A 19,792-nucleotide genomic window follows, 5' to 3' on the forward strand; every position below is an offset into this window, starting at 1 on the left:
ATCAACGCTTTTTGAAGAACTCCGGTAGGGAGGCTCTGCCTCACCTGCCTCCCCACCCACTTCACGTCCCTTCGGTAACAGCTTCTAAGAGTCAGAAAGGCCATGCTGGGTACATTACTCCAGCAATGTGCATTGGGACCTCACACTACATGCACATCTCATTGCAGCAGAATTCCCAAGTACTGCCACCATGTCCTGACCTTGATATTTGCTGTGAGTGAGATCAACAAGTATGCCAGTCTCTTACCCAATAGCATGTTGGGATACAAGATCTATGAAAATGCTTACAATGCCTTAGGAACCAGCTTTGGAACAATGTCCCTCCTTTTAACAGGACAGAGAAACCCCCTGAACTACCACTGTGGTGGGAACAGGAAGCTAGTTGCCGTCATTGGAGGGCTCACCCCCCAAAACACCAAGCAGATGCCCCATATCCTACTTATCTATAAGATGCCACAGGTAAGTGTAATTGTCTAGATGGAGAGGTGCAACTCCAAAGAAAGGAGATATTCCTCATCTCTTGGTTCAAAGCTAACTGCACTATCTATTCCAACACACACATCCAATGTTGATGCCTTCTTTCTAAAAGCACTTTAAGAAAGGGGGATCAGAATGGGATAATGGCAGAGGTGAGGAATTAACCTGTTCTCTGCTCACATCATATACAAATTAGCCGAGTGTTAAACTCTTGATTTGGAAAAGTATGGGGGGAGGGGGCTTTGGGGTGAAGAAGCTCTAAGAAACCAGGGATCCCAAAATTCAGGCTTTTGCACCAACTGTAGAGTGTTTTGCACCAACTGTAGAGTGCCTTTTGCCATAAGCACCAAGGGAGTTCCCAGGCAGAAGGATTTATTGACCTGATTTTACAACACTGCAAGGCCATCCTTATAAGTACCAGAGCTATTACTGCAACATGCCGCTGAGTTGCTTTGGTGAACCAAAGGTGCCTCTGATCTCTTGGTTCTTGATAGTTGGGGTGAAAAGAGACATCTTCTGGGCCTTGGCAGAAGAGAGAAGAAACCAAAGCTAGTGGAGAAGAAAAGGAAGATGAAAAAAGACCTGCCCTTTTTGGATTCTGCATTAGGGGATTCTGCATCATTTTTTGGTGACATCTCTATGTGACTGAAACACATCAATATTCAATAAATTTTTTGCCTTTATCACGTATTTGAGGCGTTCTCTCTTTCTGAACTTGAACAGTAGAGAGAAATGTGTGAATATTCCATATTATCATCCCACCTACCTTCAACCCAATCTAACCTGCTATGCCTAAGATGGAGCATTGGACAGTGCAATCCTATGCATGTGTTCTCAGAAGTAAACCCCATTCTGTTCAGAGGGACTGGCTCCTATGTAAGTTCATATTGACTAGGAGCAGTGTTCTTTAGTATCATGTAGTATCATGTCCAGGGTGCAGAATCCATGGTTTTTTAGCCTAATGTATATCTAATAATCTAAAAAGGAAAAGAATGGATTTTTTGGAATGAAAAATTTACCATTAATCCTGAATACAAATGACAAACAAGAGAGAAGTTTGGTCTCATGGTATTTGATCTTCTTGTATATGAGACCAAACTTCTCTCTTGTTTGTCATTTGTATTCAGGATTAATGGTAAATTTTACATTCTAAAGAATCCATTCTTTTCCTTCTTAGATTATTTATGGCTCGCTTGATCCTGCTCTGAGTGATAAAACTCGATTTCCATCTCTTTATCGGATGGTCCCCAATGAAAATAATCAGCATGCTGGGATTGTTGCACTACTCAAGCATTTTGGATGGATCTGGATTGGCCTCCTTGTTTCTGAAGATGACAGCGGGGAAAGGTTGTTGAGGGCTCTCATTCCTCAGCTCCTCCAGAGCAATATCTGTCTTGTTTTTAAGGAAATTATTCCAACCCTGAAGTCATACTGGATGGAAGTAAAGCAGTTATATGAAAATATAGAAAGAATTAGTTCTACTCTCTTATTGACCCCAATGAATGTGATTCTTGTTCATGCGCTTTCACGGTCTGTGGACTGTTTACGAAGGGCTCTATAAATTAACATTTTTTTAACCACTCAACCCTTGGTGGCTGCTTGGTGAGTCTACTGGTGATTACGCTCATTTGTGGTCTCATCCCATCACAGATCAAATGGTTCCACAGCAGCATGGCCAGAGCTAAGATGGTGGCAGGAGAGAGGCATTGACTGTTGTTTTTTCCCCTTTGTTGACTATTTGATCTCATGACTATTGGAGCAGTCTTACCTGTGTCCCTGGAAGTTTCAGTTCAAATATTGCCTCTGTCAAAAACTCAGGTGTCCATTCATGCCAATGGTTCTCATTTGCAAGGGCACTGTTTCTCAAACTGGACTGGGACCCACTAGGTGGGTCATGAGCAAATTTCAGGTGGGTCACCATTCATTCCAGTATTTTAGACATTCCAGTATATTAGACTTGATGCCATCATGGTGTGTGACTGCATTTGGAGAGATCTGTACTTTTAACTGGCTGCAATGTATATGCTTTTAACAATGATAGCAAATGGGGCTTACTCCTGGGTAAGTGTGTATAGGGTTTGCAGACTAGGATTGTTACAAAAATTTTCCTGCTTGATGATGTCACTTCCAGCTTAATGACATCACTTCCAGTGGGTCCCAGATAGGCTATCATTATAAAAAGTGGGTCCTGGGCTAAAATGTTTGAGAACCCCTGTGCAAGGGTATATCTTAACTCTCGGTTCCTGCCAACTGTCAAGAATTTTTATTCTATTAATAGAATAATTAACGCACATCCTATTTTACAAAATATAAAATGACGAGAAGTGGAGAGAGATGAAAGCAGGGCACCTCTAAGAGCCTTTTGACACCTTTTAAAAATATCAGTATGAATTTCTAGAGTGACTGTCCTTCAGGTGTCCATTGCTGCCCCTTCCAACTCCTAGAAACTAAATCTCAATGCAAGGTGCAAGTCTGGCCCAAGACCTTTTAGCATATGAGATGATGTGCCAAATGCTATATCCCCCCTTAACCAGTGATGCTCCAGTCTTTGCTCTTCTAATTTCCTGGTTTGGAAAAGGAAGAGTGGAGAAGAGTGTAGTGGGTAGAGGGTCTCCCTCTTTTAATTCAGTGACCGGGTGGAGGAGGAGGAGGATCAGGGACAGCAAGTGGGTCATCAGGGACAAGGTGAGCGCCTTTGCCCCTTAGTGCCTGTTTCAATCTGCCTAATGGATGTGCCAGCCTTCAGTGGATAAATGCATTTGATCTTTTATGGAGTCATGAAAGTGTGTGTGTGTGTGTGTGAACTATAATACGACGCAGAATTGCATACTGCCACATCAAAATGTTGTAGCCAACAAGGCTCACTTTGGACCACTGACCTTGTAGGACAATTTTGTGTGTTGGTTTGTAGTATCCTGTGGACCTGAAAAGGCAAGTGTCCTCCTTCCTTTTAAATAGAACAGGCTGTTGCAGAATAAAGACAGTACACTTCAGCTGGAAGGGGGCCTCTTTGGCAATCCCGATCGCCCAATTAAAGAGGTGATTGGAGTTTGTTTGGCCTGGCCAGGACACGAGAGTCCCTCCCCAAGGGGGAGGGGAAGGGGGCTGGGTCTGACAGCTACAGTGGACCTTTAAAAAGGGCACGAGACCCAGCCCTCTTCCTCTTTGTGTACGTCGGCACCGTGGGAATAGCATCAGTTGGTGCTTTCCAGCAGACTTTTGGCTTGCTAGGTTAGCTCCTTTGTTTCTTTGCTCAATCTCTCTTCAACATGCGTAGGTCTCAGCGTAGAGCCAACCGCAAGGCACCCGCTGCCGCATTGCCTGCTGGGAGCATGGGGGCTTCTACGGCAGGGCAGGTGGTCCCCGCATCAGGTCTGGATAACATAGCTGCGCAGGTCATAGCATTACAAGGGGAGATGGTGCCTTCATCAGGTACTCCCCGAGTGGGGGGCAATGCCCCGCCCAAGAAGCAGGCGTGCTCCTCCCTGTCTGATATCCTGCAGGGGATTTTGGACAGGCTTACAGCCTTGGAGGGCTGCAGGCCGGTGGCAGCGGCGACACCAGCGGCAGAGAAGAGGCCTGCCACAGGCCCAGCTTTGACCCTGGTGAGGGAATCTCCAGAGGCCTCTGCAGACAGTGATGCAGCAGTGGCTCCATCCGTGTATGTTGCAGTTCCCAACCCCAACACGGGGGCCCTGGCCAACATGGGTGAGTATGAAGGGAGAGGCTTGATGGGAATGGCGGAAGTCTGGTGAGGTTACGCTGTTCCGCACAACCAGTGTGGGCGCCCAGGGTCTGTAATGGATGGCCCAGAAGGACAACCAGGATTGCCTCAGCCTTCACCCGTCATGGCTATGGCGGAGACTACGCAGCCCCGCTGCTTGTCATTATCTACGCAACTGCTGGAGGGCAGACAGCCAGCCTCCCCACAGGGATGGGCTGCCCAGCAGGCTGCATATCAGCAGGGTGGTACGGCGCCGGCGGTTCTTCCCTGACAAGCAGGGGCTGTGTTGCATTCGGGCCCCTCTCAGGCGCAGGACGGTGCCCAGGGAGCGAGCGCACAGCTGGCTGTGCAGTGCCAGGCGAGCTCCCGCAGGCACAAGGGAGGCTTACTCAGCGTCACAGCTGGCCAATGCAGCCCAAGCCTGGCATGCTGGGCTGCCTGTGCAGAGCGGGCTGGGCCGGCAGCTGGCGCATGGCCGCTATCGTCACCAGCTTCCAAGGCGGTGGTTCAAGGGGCTCCCCCTTCCCCCTATGCCATACAGGGAGGAGGCTCTTCCACTTGGGGATAATCTGGCCCCAGCGGTTAAAGAAAAGATATGGAAGGGTGAGTATGTGGACCTCTTCAGCCTTCTCCACAGGGAGCCAGAGCCTGAGATCAGGCCAGGGGAGTGCAATGGGGAACATCAGACAGTGCATAAGCCTAAAATCGATCGGAATTGGACTAATTGGCTAGCAGGGTTTACCATCTACATGGGGGTAGTACTGCAGAGAGATCTGTCCAAAGGCCTGGTGCTGGCAAAGTACCTGGACTTGATTCACAGGGCTTTTAGGGGATACTTGGGTTCAGGTTGGTTGGCGTAGGATGAGCAGTTCCGCATGCGCATGGGAAATAATCCGCAGCTTTCTTGGGAAAGGAAGAACTCAGAGTTGTGGATGCAACTTGTGATGGCGGGAGGTGCTGCTGAGGGCGAGCACTCAGACAGCGGCCACCTGATTGCCAGGAGCAGCAATTCGCGTCCAGCGGGGCCGCCGCAGGCGGGAGCACCGGGCTGACAGGTTCAACACCTGCATGCTTGCTATTAATATGCATCATCAGGGTACTGTTCTAGATCAAGTTGTACCTTCCTGCACAACTGTGGACTGTGTGGTGCAGGCCACCCGATCACCTCCTGCCCGAGAGGTTGCCGCGACAGGAGATCTAGGCGCTGAGGCTCTGGTCAGAAGAAGGGAGGAGGTGCAGGTGACGCTTCCACTTCCAAAGGGGCCAAGTCCGATTAGGCTGCCGATGTTGGCCGAGCTGCTGCGCGACTACCCTGATCGCGCTGCAGCAGAATTCCTGTGGGAGGGTTTCACTCAGGGTTTCCGTATACACTCACCATATCCCAAGGGTGTGAGTTTAGCTCGAAACCTGAAGTCACTCACGGGCATGGAGGACATAGTCCAGAGGAAGATTGCTAAGGAGGTGGGTTTGGGGCGAGTTTTGGGCCCTTTTCCTACTCCCCCTTTGCCTGACCTTAAGGTTTCTCCACTGGGGGTGGTGCCTAAGAAGGCCCCAGGGGAATACTGCCTCATTCACCATTTGTCCTACCCCAAGGGGACATCGTTGAATGACGGAATCCCCGACCAGTACTGCACAGTCTACTACACGTCTATTGACCAAGCAGTACGCATATTGAGACGCTGCGGCGATATCGAGTCCACTTTCCACCTGCTTCCGGTGCATCCTGTAGATTTTTGCCTGCTAGGCTTTGCCTTTCAGGGCCAGTTTTATCTGGACCGCTCACTCCCAATGGGGTGTTCGCTGAGTTGTGCCACTTTCGAACACTTTAGCACAATGCTGGAGTGGGCCCTACGGAGGCGGTGCAGAACGCGAACTACGGCGCATGATCTCAATGACTTTATTTTTATGGGCCCATATTTTGAGAGGCTGCTCACCACTTTCGAGGCCCTGACACGCGATTTAGGGGTCCCGCTTGCTCAGGACAAGACCGTGAGCCCCTCTTCCTGCATGACCTTTCTGGGCATCGAGCTTGACTCGGTGGTGGCAGCAAGCAGGCTCCTGAACGACAAGTTGACTGCGCTAGTGTCCAGATTGCAGGCTGTTATGCAAGCGAAGAAGGTTATGCTGCGAGAATTACAGGCGCTGGTAGGGCACCTGAATTTTGCTTGCAGGGTGATCGCACCAGGGAGGGCTTGCCTGTGTAGATTGTGCAAGGCCATGGTGGGGTTGCGCTCGCCACCTCACAGGGTGCGGGTCACAGCGGCCATGTGGGAAGACATGGTGGTCTGGCTTCGTTTCCTGGAGGAATACAACGGGGTTTCATTTTGGCGTTCTGAGCAGCTGCTCAGGGTGGACTTGCAGGTGCACTCAGACGCAGTGGGAGGTGTTGGTTTTGGCATCTCTTTCCGCGGCCGATGGTGCGCTGCACCGTGGCCACAGAGCTGGGTGCAGGTCGGCATTACGGCTGACCTTACTTTCCTGGAGCTTTTCCCGATAGTGGTGGCGGTGCACATCTGCGCTGGGGAGTTCCAGAATGCCACGATGCATTTCTGGTGCAACAACCAGGCAGTGGTGGCAGTAGTGAACTCGATGTCTTCCAAATCCCCCAGGGCCATGAGACTTGTGCGGCAGTTCGTCTTGCAATGCCTGCACATCAACGCTCTTTTTGTAGCTCAGCATGTTCCTGGGGTGGAGAATTGCATTGCGGATGCTTTGTCTCGATTTCAGGAGAACTGATTTTGGGAACTCGCCCCTGGGGCGGCGCCAACCCCGGACCACATGCCTCCTTGGCTTACAGAAGTAAACGAGGTCATATGCGCCTCACTGGAGCCCAGCACGCAGAGGGGCTACTCCCGGAACATAACGGAGTTCGATGATTTTAGACTGGCGGCCAGCTTGCCCAGCCTGTGGCCGGCACCAGTTGAGCACCTGCTGCTTTTCCTTCTACACCTGCAGCGGTCTGGAAGGGCGGTTAGCTCCCTCCCGGGCTTCATGTCTGCTATAGCTTTTGTTTCAAAAGCAGGGGGCTACCCCGATTTCACTCAAGATTTCAGAGTGCGGAGGATGTTAGAGGGCTTCGCCAGGAAAACACCCCCTGTCCGGGACCACAGGCGCCCCATCATGCCAGAGTTGCTCAGGGGTATCGCAGGGACCTTCATGACCCTCTGTTCGTCGCCATGTGAAGTTCAACTTTTCAGGGCTGCATTGCTTACAGCCTTCTTTGGCGCTTTTCGTCCCAGCAAGTTCCTGGCAAAAAACAAGACTGATCAATCTGCCTGGGCCCTCCTGAGGGCGGACCTAACCTGGGTGCCCGGAGGAGTCTCAATTAACCTCAGATGGTCTAAGACGGACCAAAGGGGCATCGGTTGTTCGGTGACCCTTAAGGAGGTGGTAGGAATGCCATTGTGCCCAGTTGCGGCATTAAGGGAATATTTTGTGCTCTCTGGGGAGCGCTCAGGGGCTCTTTTCCAGCATAGGGATGGCTCTCCTCTTGCGCTGTTCCAGTTTTGGGCAATTTTCTCACGAGTGCTGAGGGTTTTAGGGCTGCAGCCTAGGGAGTTTGGCTTACACTCCCTCCGCATTGGCGCAGCCTCTGCAGCAGCTGAGTTAGGGCTGTCAGGGGAGGACATACAAAGGATAGGTCATTGGCGTTCGTCAACTTACAGGCGCTACGTGCGCAAATGACGTGTCTGGCATCCGGGCATACCCCAAGCTGTGGGGGGAGCAGTGTTAAAGGGGATGCCTTGCAATAACATCTCTGTTTTCATCTTGCAGGATGCGATGGTAGCCCAATACATGTGTTAATCTGCGGCCACTCCATTATCTTTTGGGCCCATAAGAGGGCGGCTGCTACCCCCCTCGGATCACATCTGGGCCTCAGCCGGCAGTGCAAGTTGCTTGGTTAGCCAAGAGGGGCATGAGATGGGGCCAGCTGCTGCCCGCGTTGATGGAGTTCCTGAATGTGAACCCCCCACCGGACATTTTGGTGCTCCACCTGGGCAAGAATGACCTTTGCAGGATGTCCGGTCTGGCTCTGATGAACAGAGCTCGTGAGGACATCACCACCCTTATGGGTTGGCTACCGGAGACCACCTTGGTTTGGTTGGATTTCTTGCAGCGTCGTGTGTGGCGGGGGGCTTTCTGCTGCACTGAGGTTAAGAGGATGCGCAGGAAAGTTACCAGGAGCATTGGCAACTTTGTGTCTCGCGCTGGTGGCAGGGTGGTCATGCATCCTGTGATTGTGTTCTCGCTACCTTAAATGTACAGGGGCAACAGTGTTCATTTGTCAGAGGAAGGCACAGACATCTTTCTTAAGGACCTGCAGGATGGCCTTAAGTCGCTTCTTCCCCTGTTTGGGAGCAGGGGGGTCAAGTGCTAGGCTGACCCCTCCTTGTGGCAGGTGGTGCGGGTTAGGAGGCGTGAATGGGACTTTGGCATGCACCTTCAGGCGGCATAGGCAGGGCGGAACCCTATTTCAGTCCTCAGGGGCTCGGCGGCACGAGGACGTAGACGGGGCCCTGGCCAGGACCGCGGGGCACACCTCAGAGGCTCAGAGGCCACAGCACAAAAGTCATAAAAGTGTCAAGAGTAGATCAAAACATAAAATATGGGGACACAGAAATGCAGCAGCACAGCATAAAGGCAGCAAAAATGATGATAAAGGGCAGCAAGCAAAGGTGGTAACAAAAGCAGACATAAAACATTAAAAAAACACAATACCTCCTCTCCCCCCCCCCCAAATCCCCACCACAGCTCTACACTGCATAAATGCCAGGAACTATGTTCAAGGGGAGGTGGCAGTTCACAATTGATAAGGGAGGGAGTTCACTAACTATGGTGCCACAGATGAGAAGACCCTCCTCCTAACTACGCCACTCACTTTGTTGCAGTTGGCACATGTAAGAGGCCCCCTCTGATCTTGGGGAGCAGACCAGAATGCATGGGAGAAGAAGTTCCCTCCAGTATCTTGGTCCTGAGATATCAAGATGAACACCAACACCTTGAATTGGGCCTGGAAGTGAAACGGTGGTCACCAGAGCCGTGGTTTGACAGAATTACTGCTGAGCCACAGAAGCCACATGGGCCACCAGGTCCTGGGCTAACTGAAGTTTCCAGACCATATCCATGTTGAGCATGGAGCAGTAATCTAAATGGGATGTCACCAAGGTGTGGACCACTGTGCTGAGGTCCAATCCATTTGGGTATAGCTGCAGATGGAGCACCAGCCAAAGCTGGGCAACCCCCCCAGCCACAGCTACCACTTCCATCCAGGAGCAGCTGTGGGGTCAGGAGGACTCTCAAACTGCCCCAGCTCCTGTACAGGGAACGTTAGCACATTGAGAAACAAAGCAATTGTTTACTGCTTGTATTGTGGATTTCTAGTCCAAGAGGACCCCTGTTTTCTTTCTGGATTTAATGTCAGCTTATTAATACATCCTAGAAAATGCTCTAGCACCCTCCCTCCCAGTATTTGGTGGAAAAAAGTGGCCACCAGACCAGCTAACAGGATGAGAAAATGGTTAGGGAAGAGTTTGGCCATGTCCGTCATTGTGGTGTGTTGTCTGATTCAAACTGGCCTCTGCGCAGCGTGGCTGGCAGTGTCTCCCCCCTTCCCAGAGCTTGACGCGCACTCACTGATAGGTCAGATCATAGTGCAGTGCAACGAAGGCTCAGTCTTCATGTTCTCTATTGTTCTAGGCTATATGGGATTTCTGACCCTTGCCAGCTTTGTGGTGGCTTTTTTAGCCAGAAGGTTGCCTGATACTTTCAATGAGGCCAAGCTGATCACTTTCAGCATGTTGGTGTTTTGCAGTGTTTGGGTGTCCTTTGTGCCAGCCTACCTGAGTACCAAGGCGAAATACATGGTGGCCGTGGAGGTCTTCGCCATCTTGGTCTCTAGTGCTGGATTGTTGGGTTTCATCTTTCTCCCCAAATTCTTCATTATTGTGGTTAGGCCCCAGCTGAACACCAAGGAGAATTTAGTAAGGAAAAAAGAACGTTGTTACCTGACAGGCGTACTTGAGTACCTTTGTCCATAACATTGTGCAGAAAACCCTTGAGATATGTCCATTTTTTAAAATAGAAATTCATGTGACTTCCTTCAATATTCCCAACTGTTCCTCCTTGGGCATAATTCTGAGATTCATTTTTCACCAATCTGACATTTTAGGGTCAATCTAATTTCTCATTCCTCCCTTCTCCAAAGTGCAGTCATCTGCTTTTGTTATCCAAAGCCATTTGCAAATTCTAACTGCTCAAAAAATAATAAATGATTATAATGATGGTGAACTGGATCTTTATGTAATTTTATTTATTTATTTATTGTGATTTCCTGCTTGTCCTGATGAACATGCAACACTCAGAGATCATTATGCCTTGAAGCAACAGGCTGATGGCCAAGATGGAAGAAATAGTCAAAGTGATACTGTGCTCCTGACATATCATGAGAGCTTTATTGTAGCATCCTGGCGAACTGAATGAGCTAAGAATCTGGATTTGCCTGGTGCGATTCTCCATTTATGTAAGACATTCCCTCTCTGCCTTAGCTGCAAGTGGGTATACTAATAATTATTGAAAAAACAGCACAATTCCATGCGTGAATATGCAAAAGTACCATTAAGCTCAATGTGATGTGCTTCCAGGGAAGTGTTTATAGGATATCAATATGTTCCATTGAATTCAGTAGGACTTATTTCTGAGTAGTCATGCACAGGGTGATGTGAGAGCAGCAGTTCACAAACATTTTGGTTTCTGGAACCCTTTACACTCCTAAAAGGAGTCTCTGCATGTGTATTGTCTCGGGTAGCCCCTGAGCACCTGTGCATTTACAGAGTGCTGCAGCACCAAATGCCTTGCAGACATTTGAAAAGGTTTCTCAATGCAATCATCTGCCTGGTCATTATCTAAATCATTGCCTTCCATTAGAGAAGTCCCAGGGATAATCTGAAGCCACCTTCAAAATTCATAACAAAAACAGCTGACTCTACTCGGGAGCTGAGGATAAAATGTGCACTTCAGTTTTTGAAAAGCCATCTACTCGAGGCAGGTGTCGGGTATTCACTGCATACAGACAGGTGTCTGTCGCTTGAGTATGAAGACCTCATGTGAGAAACTTGGCAGTGGAGATTCGCTCAGCCCCTCTACAGTCTTTTCTCCTTGTGACTGAGGATTGTGTTCATAGTGCCTCGTGTATGGAAGTCATTGGAAATTGGTAGAATGCTGTGGGGCTGAGGTTCAGACATGCTGCTGTTCAAATGGTCAACAGTGCTGCTGCTGCTGCTGCAGCTGCCTTACGGTGTCATCAACAACTGCCACTCCAGGGGGGGTTGGCAGAAGAGCACCCATCAGTCTCCAGACATAACTATTGCTGTCTTTGCCTCTCTCTCAATTGTTGATCAGAAAGATCTCTCTTTTAAAGAAACTCCAGATGTATCTTCCCTGAAAGGACAGTAAGTTGGGTTGTGGTTTTGATGTCTGGTAATTCTGATTAAAATCAGTGCTGTAAATATAGAAAAAATAATTGGGATTACATACTTTGGGACTGGTGGAAATAGTGGGGGCAGTAGAGGTGGCATGGAGTGAGTTCAAATTCACATAGACATAAGGACCCCTGCACCTAGAGAACTAGAATGTCAGGGTGAACACTAGGCTAGAACTCGTTCGATGTTCCCTGCTCATTATCCTCCTGTGGAGAAGTTTTTTGTAGGAAGGAATAGAACATTTGGTTATGTGCGCTGCAGCTGGTGCTCTAAAGTGGTTTTGCTAGTGGGTGTGCTTTTAAAGACACGTGGAACAGGACCACACATGGAGGAAAGCTAATAGGCATGCAGGTTCGAGTGTGGTGGTCAATGGCACAACTTAGTGGAATGACACACAAGAGCTATGGGACACAAAGATGACTGTGTAAAAATACATCACTTTTCTTGTGGGGATAATAATGCAGTAGCAGAAATGTGGAGTCAAAATAAAAAGCAGTACAGTGTATCAGATATTTTCAACCTTTTTCAGCTCATGGCACATTATCAGGGGTGTAAAATTGTAAAGACTCACCATGAGTTCTTGGACAAGGCACACCCAGCTGCCAGTCAGAGTGCCCACATCACCCAATGGCCTAATAAATGACCCTCCCCAAATAGCCACGGCACACATGCAGACCGTGCGTGGCACACCAATGTGCCACTCACAGGGGATGAAAATTGCTGCAGTGTATTCACTACTCACTCATACAACTAGGCATAATCATAAGCAGTTGCTAGGGCTGCAATCCCATAAACGCTTACCACATGTTCATATCAAATGTTGAATGTTTGGGGCTGATCTTAGGCCTCCCCCTTAAATGATTCCAACCTAGACAAGAGTCCTGGACTCAGACATGTCAAGGAGAACATGATGGAGGTGCTAATTGTGTCATCCACTTGGATACAAATGTGACAAGAAGCTAGAGAGGCTTAGTGAGTCACTGGCCAGGCTTGCCAAAGGTGATCTATCTGTATCTGCTACAGGAGTTTGAAGAGCTGCAGGAATCATGAGGCTAATTTGCCAAGACTACTGACCCAGTGTGATCCGGGCCTTGTGCTTATGGCACTTGCAATTTTTCAGCCCAAGGCTTGGGCTGCAGCGGTGCACAGGCCCCCAGCACAAATGGCTGGAGGCCCCTGAACACGGAAGGAGTGCAGATCCCATTCCAGAGCAGGTGGGTCAGCAGAGGATGTGCTCCGAGTAAGGATCAGGCTGGGAGGCATGTCGAGGGTGAGCCTCAATGACAGTAGTGGTGCCACTATGCTAAGCCCCCAGACCGGGTTGAATGCAGTCGCTTGGATCTACTCAGATCTATGTCAGCAGCAAAGCTGGTTTCTTAAAAGCCGGAGGAGTTTAAAATGTAGAAGGAACTAGATCTAAAGAGGCAAAATGGATACTTGATTAGAGAGACATACTGTCCAATCCCATCCCCTGCCACTCTAAAAGGTGGAGGTGCACACTGCATGCTCTGGGGGGAGCTGGAGGTTTCTGGTAGTGCACAACACATGGTCGCCGGCCATTCACACTGGTGGCTCCATTGCATGCACTGTCACTGCTTCTGTAGTGGAGAGGGATTCCAGTGGTGGAACACGAGCTCCATCAACAGATGGTGCCCATAGGATTAAGCTTTAGGGCTGCATGGCTATTCACATTGACCTGGAAGTAAGCCCCATTGAACACAATGAGGAGACATGCATACGGTGGCAAAGTAAAGAATCATAGAATCTTAGAGCTGGAAAGACCTAAAGGGTCATCTAGTCCAACCCCTGCCTGTAAGCAGGAAATCCTCTTAGAGCATCTCCAAAATAAAACAAAACCAGTTTTTAATGAAACATTCCCTGCACTATAAGGGGATCTGTTTGTCACTTTCTACCCTTGAAGGTCATCAAGGCATGAGCAAAAAGCTGTTCCATGATAGAAACAAAACACATTACCTCTCAAGCCAGCCTTGCCTTCTCAGGAGTTGGGGAACTGAGGCTCCACTTTCCTCATTGGCTTGTTCCAGGAGAAGAAACTTTTCATCCTTTTCAACCACCCATAAACTATGGGAAGATGAGTGGACATATCCAGCAGGCCAGGTGACCAGATCCCTTCTGACTTTTGTTCAGAAGGAACTAGTGTGATAGGGTTATTTTATTTTCCATCTCTTTTTCTTGTTGGGCCATTGAAACATGTTACTAGGAATTCCTTGTCTGTAACTGGGCATAGTGAGAGCTAGAAAGTTCATAAAAGCAAAGCTGCATGAGGGCCCATCAACTTGATTTTAAGCACAGTAAGGGATAGCAAAGAGCATGAAGCATTCCCATTCACCATATTGAATATGAACCAGAGCCTAAGACTACATGATTGTCTCATTTCAGCACAATTCCAAAGTACTTCCATCGTATATTTGCCATGATGTTTGCCAGTTTCGAAATCGAGAAAGATGTCAACCTCTTGACAAACAAGACATTGAATTTTTTATCAATTGAAAATGATAATAATGCCAGGGTATCTTGTTCTGCAACTATGGGTCTCCTTTTCACAGATCAGGGGCATCCCCTTAATTACATCTGTAGCAAGGAAAAGGAACTCACTGTCATCATTTGGGGGCTCGTTCCTCAAAACTCGAAGCTGATGCCTCACATCTTAAATATCTACAGGATCCCACAGGTATTTATGTTTCATAATCAGGAGAGAGGTATGGCCACTAGGATTGCTAGGAGAGCAGACCATCTGGGCTACAACAAATGCAGACAGAAGACTCTGCTCTGCCCATTTAGCAAATAGCTTGGAGTCAAATGTGAATCAATTGTTGTGTGAGAATGTCAAAACCTGATTAAGTTTTTAAAAAGCCACTTTAAGGAGGGAATAAATTGTACTGAATTAGCAGCAAATCTATGTGGGAAAAATATTTTCTCCAATTCCTTCCCTTGAGGAGGCCTCCATGTAAGCCCCACATTGCAGGATGTAGTGCATAATCCAATTACAGCTGAATCAAAGCTGGAAAGTTGGACAGGATTGGGTCCTGAGAGCCCAAGCCTATGCCTCTCTACTCAGAAGTAAGTCCCATGATAATCAACGAAACTTGCTCCCAGGAAAGTGTGGAAAGGATTGTAGGCTGAATGACTAATCATAATCCTCTTGGTCATCCTGCCCAAAACGCTACACCCCAGAAAATTGAGCCTTGCGCATTTTCCATAGAGGATAAAGCACAAAAAGATCTATATAACTTGCCAGGCATGTGAGAGACGACCTTTTTATTTAGGAATAATGGGAGATGTTTGTCTGCCCTAAGAAGCTAATTGCCTTTCCCCTTAGCTCAGTTATGGCTTCTTTGACTCTGCACTGGGTGACAGAACTCAGTTCCCTTCCTCCTACCAGATGGTCCCAAATGCAAGATCTCAGTACACTGGGATTGTTCGACTGATTAGACATTTCAAATGGAACTGGATTGGCCTCCTCGTTTCAGACAATGACACTGGAGAAACATTTCTGAGGACTCTCATTCCCAGGTTCCTCCAGAACAATATTTGTGTGGCTTTTACAGAAGTTCTTTCAGGACCAAAGACGTTCTTGGAAAAGAACCAACCCTTTTATGACCGTTTAGAAGGAGTAAGATCTATTGTCTCTATGTCCAGAAGCAACGTGATTGTTGTTCATGGAGATTCACGATCTATGGAGAGTTTGCGATTTGTTCTAGTAGCGTATGAAAATGCAGAGCAAGACCCAACAGAGAAGGTTTGGATCATGACATCTCAATGGGATTTTGCAAGCGTATTAAACCCGCTTTTATTCACACCCAAATCCTTCAATGGTACCTTGTCATTCACACTCCACACAAAGGATGTGCCTGGATATGAAGACTTCCTTAAGGCAATAAATCCGAATCAGCCTGTGTTTTCTTTCTTATATATTTTTTGGTCAGTTGCATTTTACTGTTCACTCCCAAAGTTCAACAGGTATCTACCAAAGAGAGGGAACTGCACTGGGGAGGAGAAGCTGAGCAGTCTCCCCAGTTCCGTATTTGAAATGAAAATGTCCGATGAGAGCTACAGTATCTACAACGCTGTTCATGCCGTAGCACATGCTCTGCATTCCATGTACTCTTCAATATTCAAGCACAGATCAAAGGGAACTGGAGGCACAGGGGATGTTTGGGCTGTTCAGCCATGGCAGGTAGGATTTTCCTGTAAGCCTTTACTGTGTATGGTCACGGATGGACTTGGATCCCCTCTTGCAATGCAGCTGGACTGAGCAAGAAGTGAGACAATATTTTCACTTTAGTTTGTCTAAGCCGGAGTCCTTTCCATTTGGAAAGGGGCTTAATTTAGAGGAGCAATAGAATGAAGGATTACTATTGGGGTTATTAAATGTATTGTGAATTCTGGTGGAAAAGGGGATTGGGAATAAGAGGAAGGGGTGAGAATAACTCTGAGATAGTTTAACTATGTAAAGTTTATAATCATCACATAGAAAAAAAAATGTTCTCGTAGGTTTTGCTTGTATGCAGTCTTTCAGAAAATGTTCACAGTATTTATTTTCTGGCCCTGATTATTATTCATTTCATGTCATGACTACTACTGAAAATAATTTTGTCATAAACAGGGGGAGGTGTCAAAAATATATGGGCCACAAGTGTCCAATGACCTTGCCATGCGCCTCCATGTATAATCACAGTCTCTTCATTGCCAGAAGGTCAAGGTAGCAGATTCCAGTGATATCAAAAGAAATCCTGCTCAACAGTTTACCCCTGAGTATTCTTTTTCTTTTTCTCTAATCAGCTTCACCACTTTCTGAGAAACGTTCGCTTCAACAATAGTGCAGGCGAAGAAATATTCTTTGAAAATGGGGAACTGGCCACAGGTTTTGATATTGTCAACACCATCACATTCCACAATCTGTCTTTCCATAGAATCAGGGTGGGAAAGGTGGATTCCCGGACTCCCGAAGGAGAAGAGTTTGCCATAAATGGAAGCGCCATTGTGTGGAATCAGAAGTTTGATCAGGTGGGAAGGATCTTGTATGTATTTCCTGAGCTATAGTTCCATAGTTACAGAAGAACATAGAAGTACTCTTCAGCAGATATCTGGAAATTCATATTCCAGTGCATGCAGCACTTACTCTGCAGCAAGCCCTATGGCATTCACAGGGATTTACTCTGGATCTGCCCGCCTTCTGTGGTTATCATAACAGTGATGCAAGAGTAACACCTACAAATGGGGCAGCCTTGTTATAATGCTTGTGCTTGTAGAATAGAATGAATAACCATGGATAATACATGCAAAGCTCATGCATGCCCAGGCATATGATATCCGTGCTCTTTTGTCTTTGTGTTTATCCATATCTTCCTATGAATTGTGAGGCTGAATTGAATATGATGACGGGATGGTACGTAGGGTAAGTAACCAAGGAGGGAAAACATCTTGATTCATATATAGAACAATGTTGAAAAGACACTTATTGGGTCTAGAGCCTGCCTACATAAACCACCTTGATTAATATCTGGCAAGAAACATATATAAATATAGAAGTAAATCAATCAGTATATGAGGTCAAAGGAGCACATGTCGAATATAGATGTTTACAGAAATGTGACATATATGTCATTACTGTATTCTCATGCAAAACAAAACAAACATCACAGCAATGAGAAAACAGTTGATTTCCATGCTAACCCTTTCTCCTTTGGGGTTTTTTGAAGATGCCGCCCCGATCGACATGTACTGAGAGCTGCCATCCTGGACAGACAAAGGTGGTACGCCAGGGGGAGCAGATCTGTTGCTATGACTGCGCTCAGTGTTCTGAAGGGAGGATTTCCAGCCAGCTGGGTAAGTGAAGAAGGTGGTGCTCCATCCAATCGGTGTTCCGGAAGTTTGCGGAAATGAGCTGCTCAAAGGTCTTCCAGCCCAATCTTTTCTTTCCCAGCACTCAGAGGAACTGTGGCTTCAAGGAAGTTTTGTTCCCTTCCCCCATGGAATGTCTCAGGTCCCACTATGGAGCCTCTCATGTTTGCACCAGCTATTTTGCTGGCATAGATGTGAGAACCTTCATGTCAAGCTATTAGGTCGAACACAGAGGATGGGATCTGGCGGAGGAGGCCTCTGCTGCTCCCACACCCCTCCCACCCCATCTCTTCCCCCATCCCCCTTCCCCTGCTAAGAACGCCATCCCAAAACCAAAAGGCCTTACCACTGCCTGGTGATCCCACTTATCTCCATGCAGTCACATGGCATTCTTCATCCAGCACTACCTACTCCAAGGGTGCTGAAAATGTGCTTTACGACATGTTTACAGCACCCAGTGCTGGCGCTGGAGCTCAGCACTGGTGCTATGAACCTTTAGGATTGGACTCTTAGGGCCCAATCCCAAATTCATCATACGGATGCAGTCAGTAAATCAACAATTCAGCTGAACATATGGCCCAATCCTATGGGACTGTCATGACAGTGGGGCAGGTGTCTATTGTTGCAAAAGGCCCAGTGATGGCGTGAATCTGGTGCCACAACTGGGCCAAACCAAGCCTCTGCTTCAAAGCACCTGCAGATCCGGAACCACATTGCTACAGATGCCGGTAAGTCAGAAGTGGGGCATGTTGTGAATGAGGAGAGATCAGGCCAGGGAAGAGAGGAGGTGGATCCTGCTGGCAACAATATGCACCAGGATCTAATTCTTGAACCTTGCTTCGGAACACTCCCTGACTCTCCTCGGAAGTGCATCAGCAAAATGGAGGAGGAGACCTACAGGTGACTGGGCAGCCTATGCACAACTCTGCTGGCCGGCTGTTTGCCCCCCATGACAGCACACACTTCCTAGGGACAGCACAGCTGACCTTTGGGTAAAGCCTGATGCCAGTTTTACTGAGGGTTGACATTCAAAGGATACCTGGATATGTTCCATACATGGATGGATGCAAAGAACCATTTGAGTGAGTGATTTCTTTTGTATGTATTAATTAGCACACTTCATACTATGATTCAACTGCACTGTTGCCAGACGGGCTCAGGTGACACAAGTACACTTGGAACTGTTGAATCCCTGCATGTTTCTTTTAGATGCCGATCACTGCAGTGACTGCCCAGAGGACCAGCATCCAAGCAGGAACCAGGATCACTGTATCCCCAAAGCCATCACTTTTTTGTCCTATGAAGAGCCCTTGGGAATCGTTCTGGCTTCTTCTGCTCTGCTGCTCTCCACCATCACACTTATGCTCGTGTGGAGCTTCATTCAGCACAGGAACACCCCCATTGTCAAAGCCAACAACTGGAACATCACCTGTGCCCTGCTGTTCTCCCTGCTGTGTTGCTTCCTCTGCACATTTCTGTTCATTGGGCAGCCCAGGAAGGCATCCTGCATTCTCCGGCAGACCTTGTTTGCCATCACTTTCACTGGGGCTGTTTCTTCAGTGTTGGCCAAAACCCTCACTGTGGTCCTGGCCTTCATGGCCACCAGACCAGCTAACAGGATGAGGAAATGGTTAGGGAAGAGATTGGCAATGTCCGTCATTGTGGTGTGTTGTCTGATTCAAACTGGCCTCTGTGCAGCGTGGCTGGCAGTGTCTCCCCCCTTCCCAGAGCTTGACGCACACTCACTGATAGGTCAGATCATAGTGCAGTGCAACGAAGGCTCAGTCTTCATGTTCTCCATTGTTCTGGGCCACATGGGATTTCTGGCCCTTGTTAGTTTTTTGGTGGCTTTTTTAGCCAGAAGACTGCCTGATACTTTCAATGAGGCCAAGCTGATCACCTTCAGCATGTTAGTCTTTTGCAGTGTTTGGGTGTCCTTTGTGCCAGCCTACCTGAGCACCAAGGGGAAATACATGGTGGCCGTGGAGGTCTTCTCCATCTTGGTCTCTAGTGCTGGATTGTTGGGTTTCATCTTTCTCCCCAAATTCTTCATTATTGTGTTGAGGCCTCAGCTGAACACCAAGGAGAATTTAGTAAGGAAAAAGAATGTTGTTACCTGACTGAATTGCTTGAGTACCTTCGTCCGTAGCATTGTGCATGAACCCCTTGAGATATGTCCTTTGTTGTATAGGAACTCATGTGACTCCCTCCTATATTCCCAACTGTTCCTCTTGGACATAATCCTGAG

General features: G+C 47.8%; 1 protein-coding gene across 1 annotated transcript; it reads left to right on the forward strand.

Moving 5' to 3' along the window:
- Positions 1-6,979: 6,979 nt before the first annotated feature.
- Positions 6,980-19,664, forward strand: LOC136654032 (vomeronasal type-2 receptor 26-like). Its single transcript, XM_066630894.1, has 5 exons — positions 6,980-7,340; positions 9,899-10,182; positions 16,483-16,707; positions 17,415-17,529; positions 18,754-19,664. The coding sequence occupies exons 1-5, from the start codon at positions 6,980-6,982 to the stop codon at positions 19,662-19,664; spliced, it is 1,896 nt and encodes a 631-aa protein (XP_066486991.1).
- Positions 19,665-19,792: the final 128 nt, after the last annotated feature.

This window comes from Tiliqua scincoides, chromosome 5 (assembly GCF_035046505.1).
Source record: "Tiliqua scincoides isolate rTilSci1 chromosome 5, rTilSci1.hap2, whole genome shotgun sequence".
In the NCBI taxonomy this organism is placed as follows: Eukaryota; Metazoa; Chordata; class Lepidosauria; order Squamata; family Scincidae; genus Tiliqua; species Tiliqua scincoides.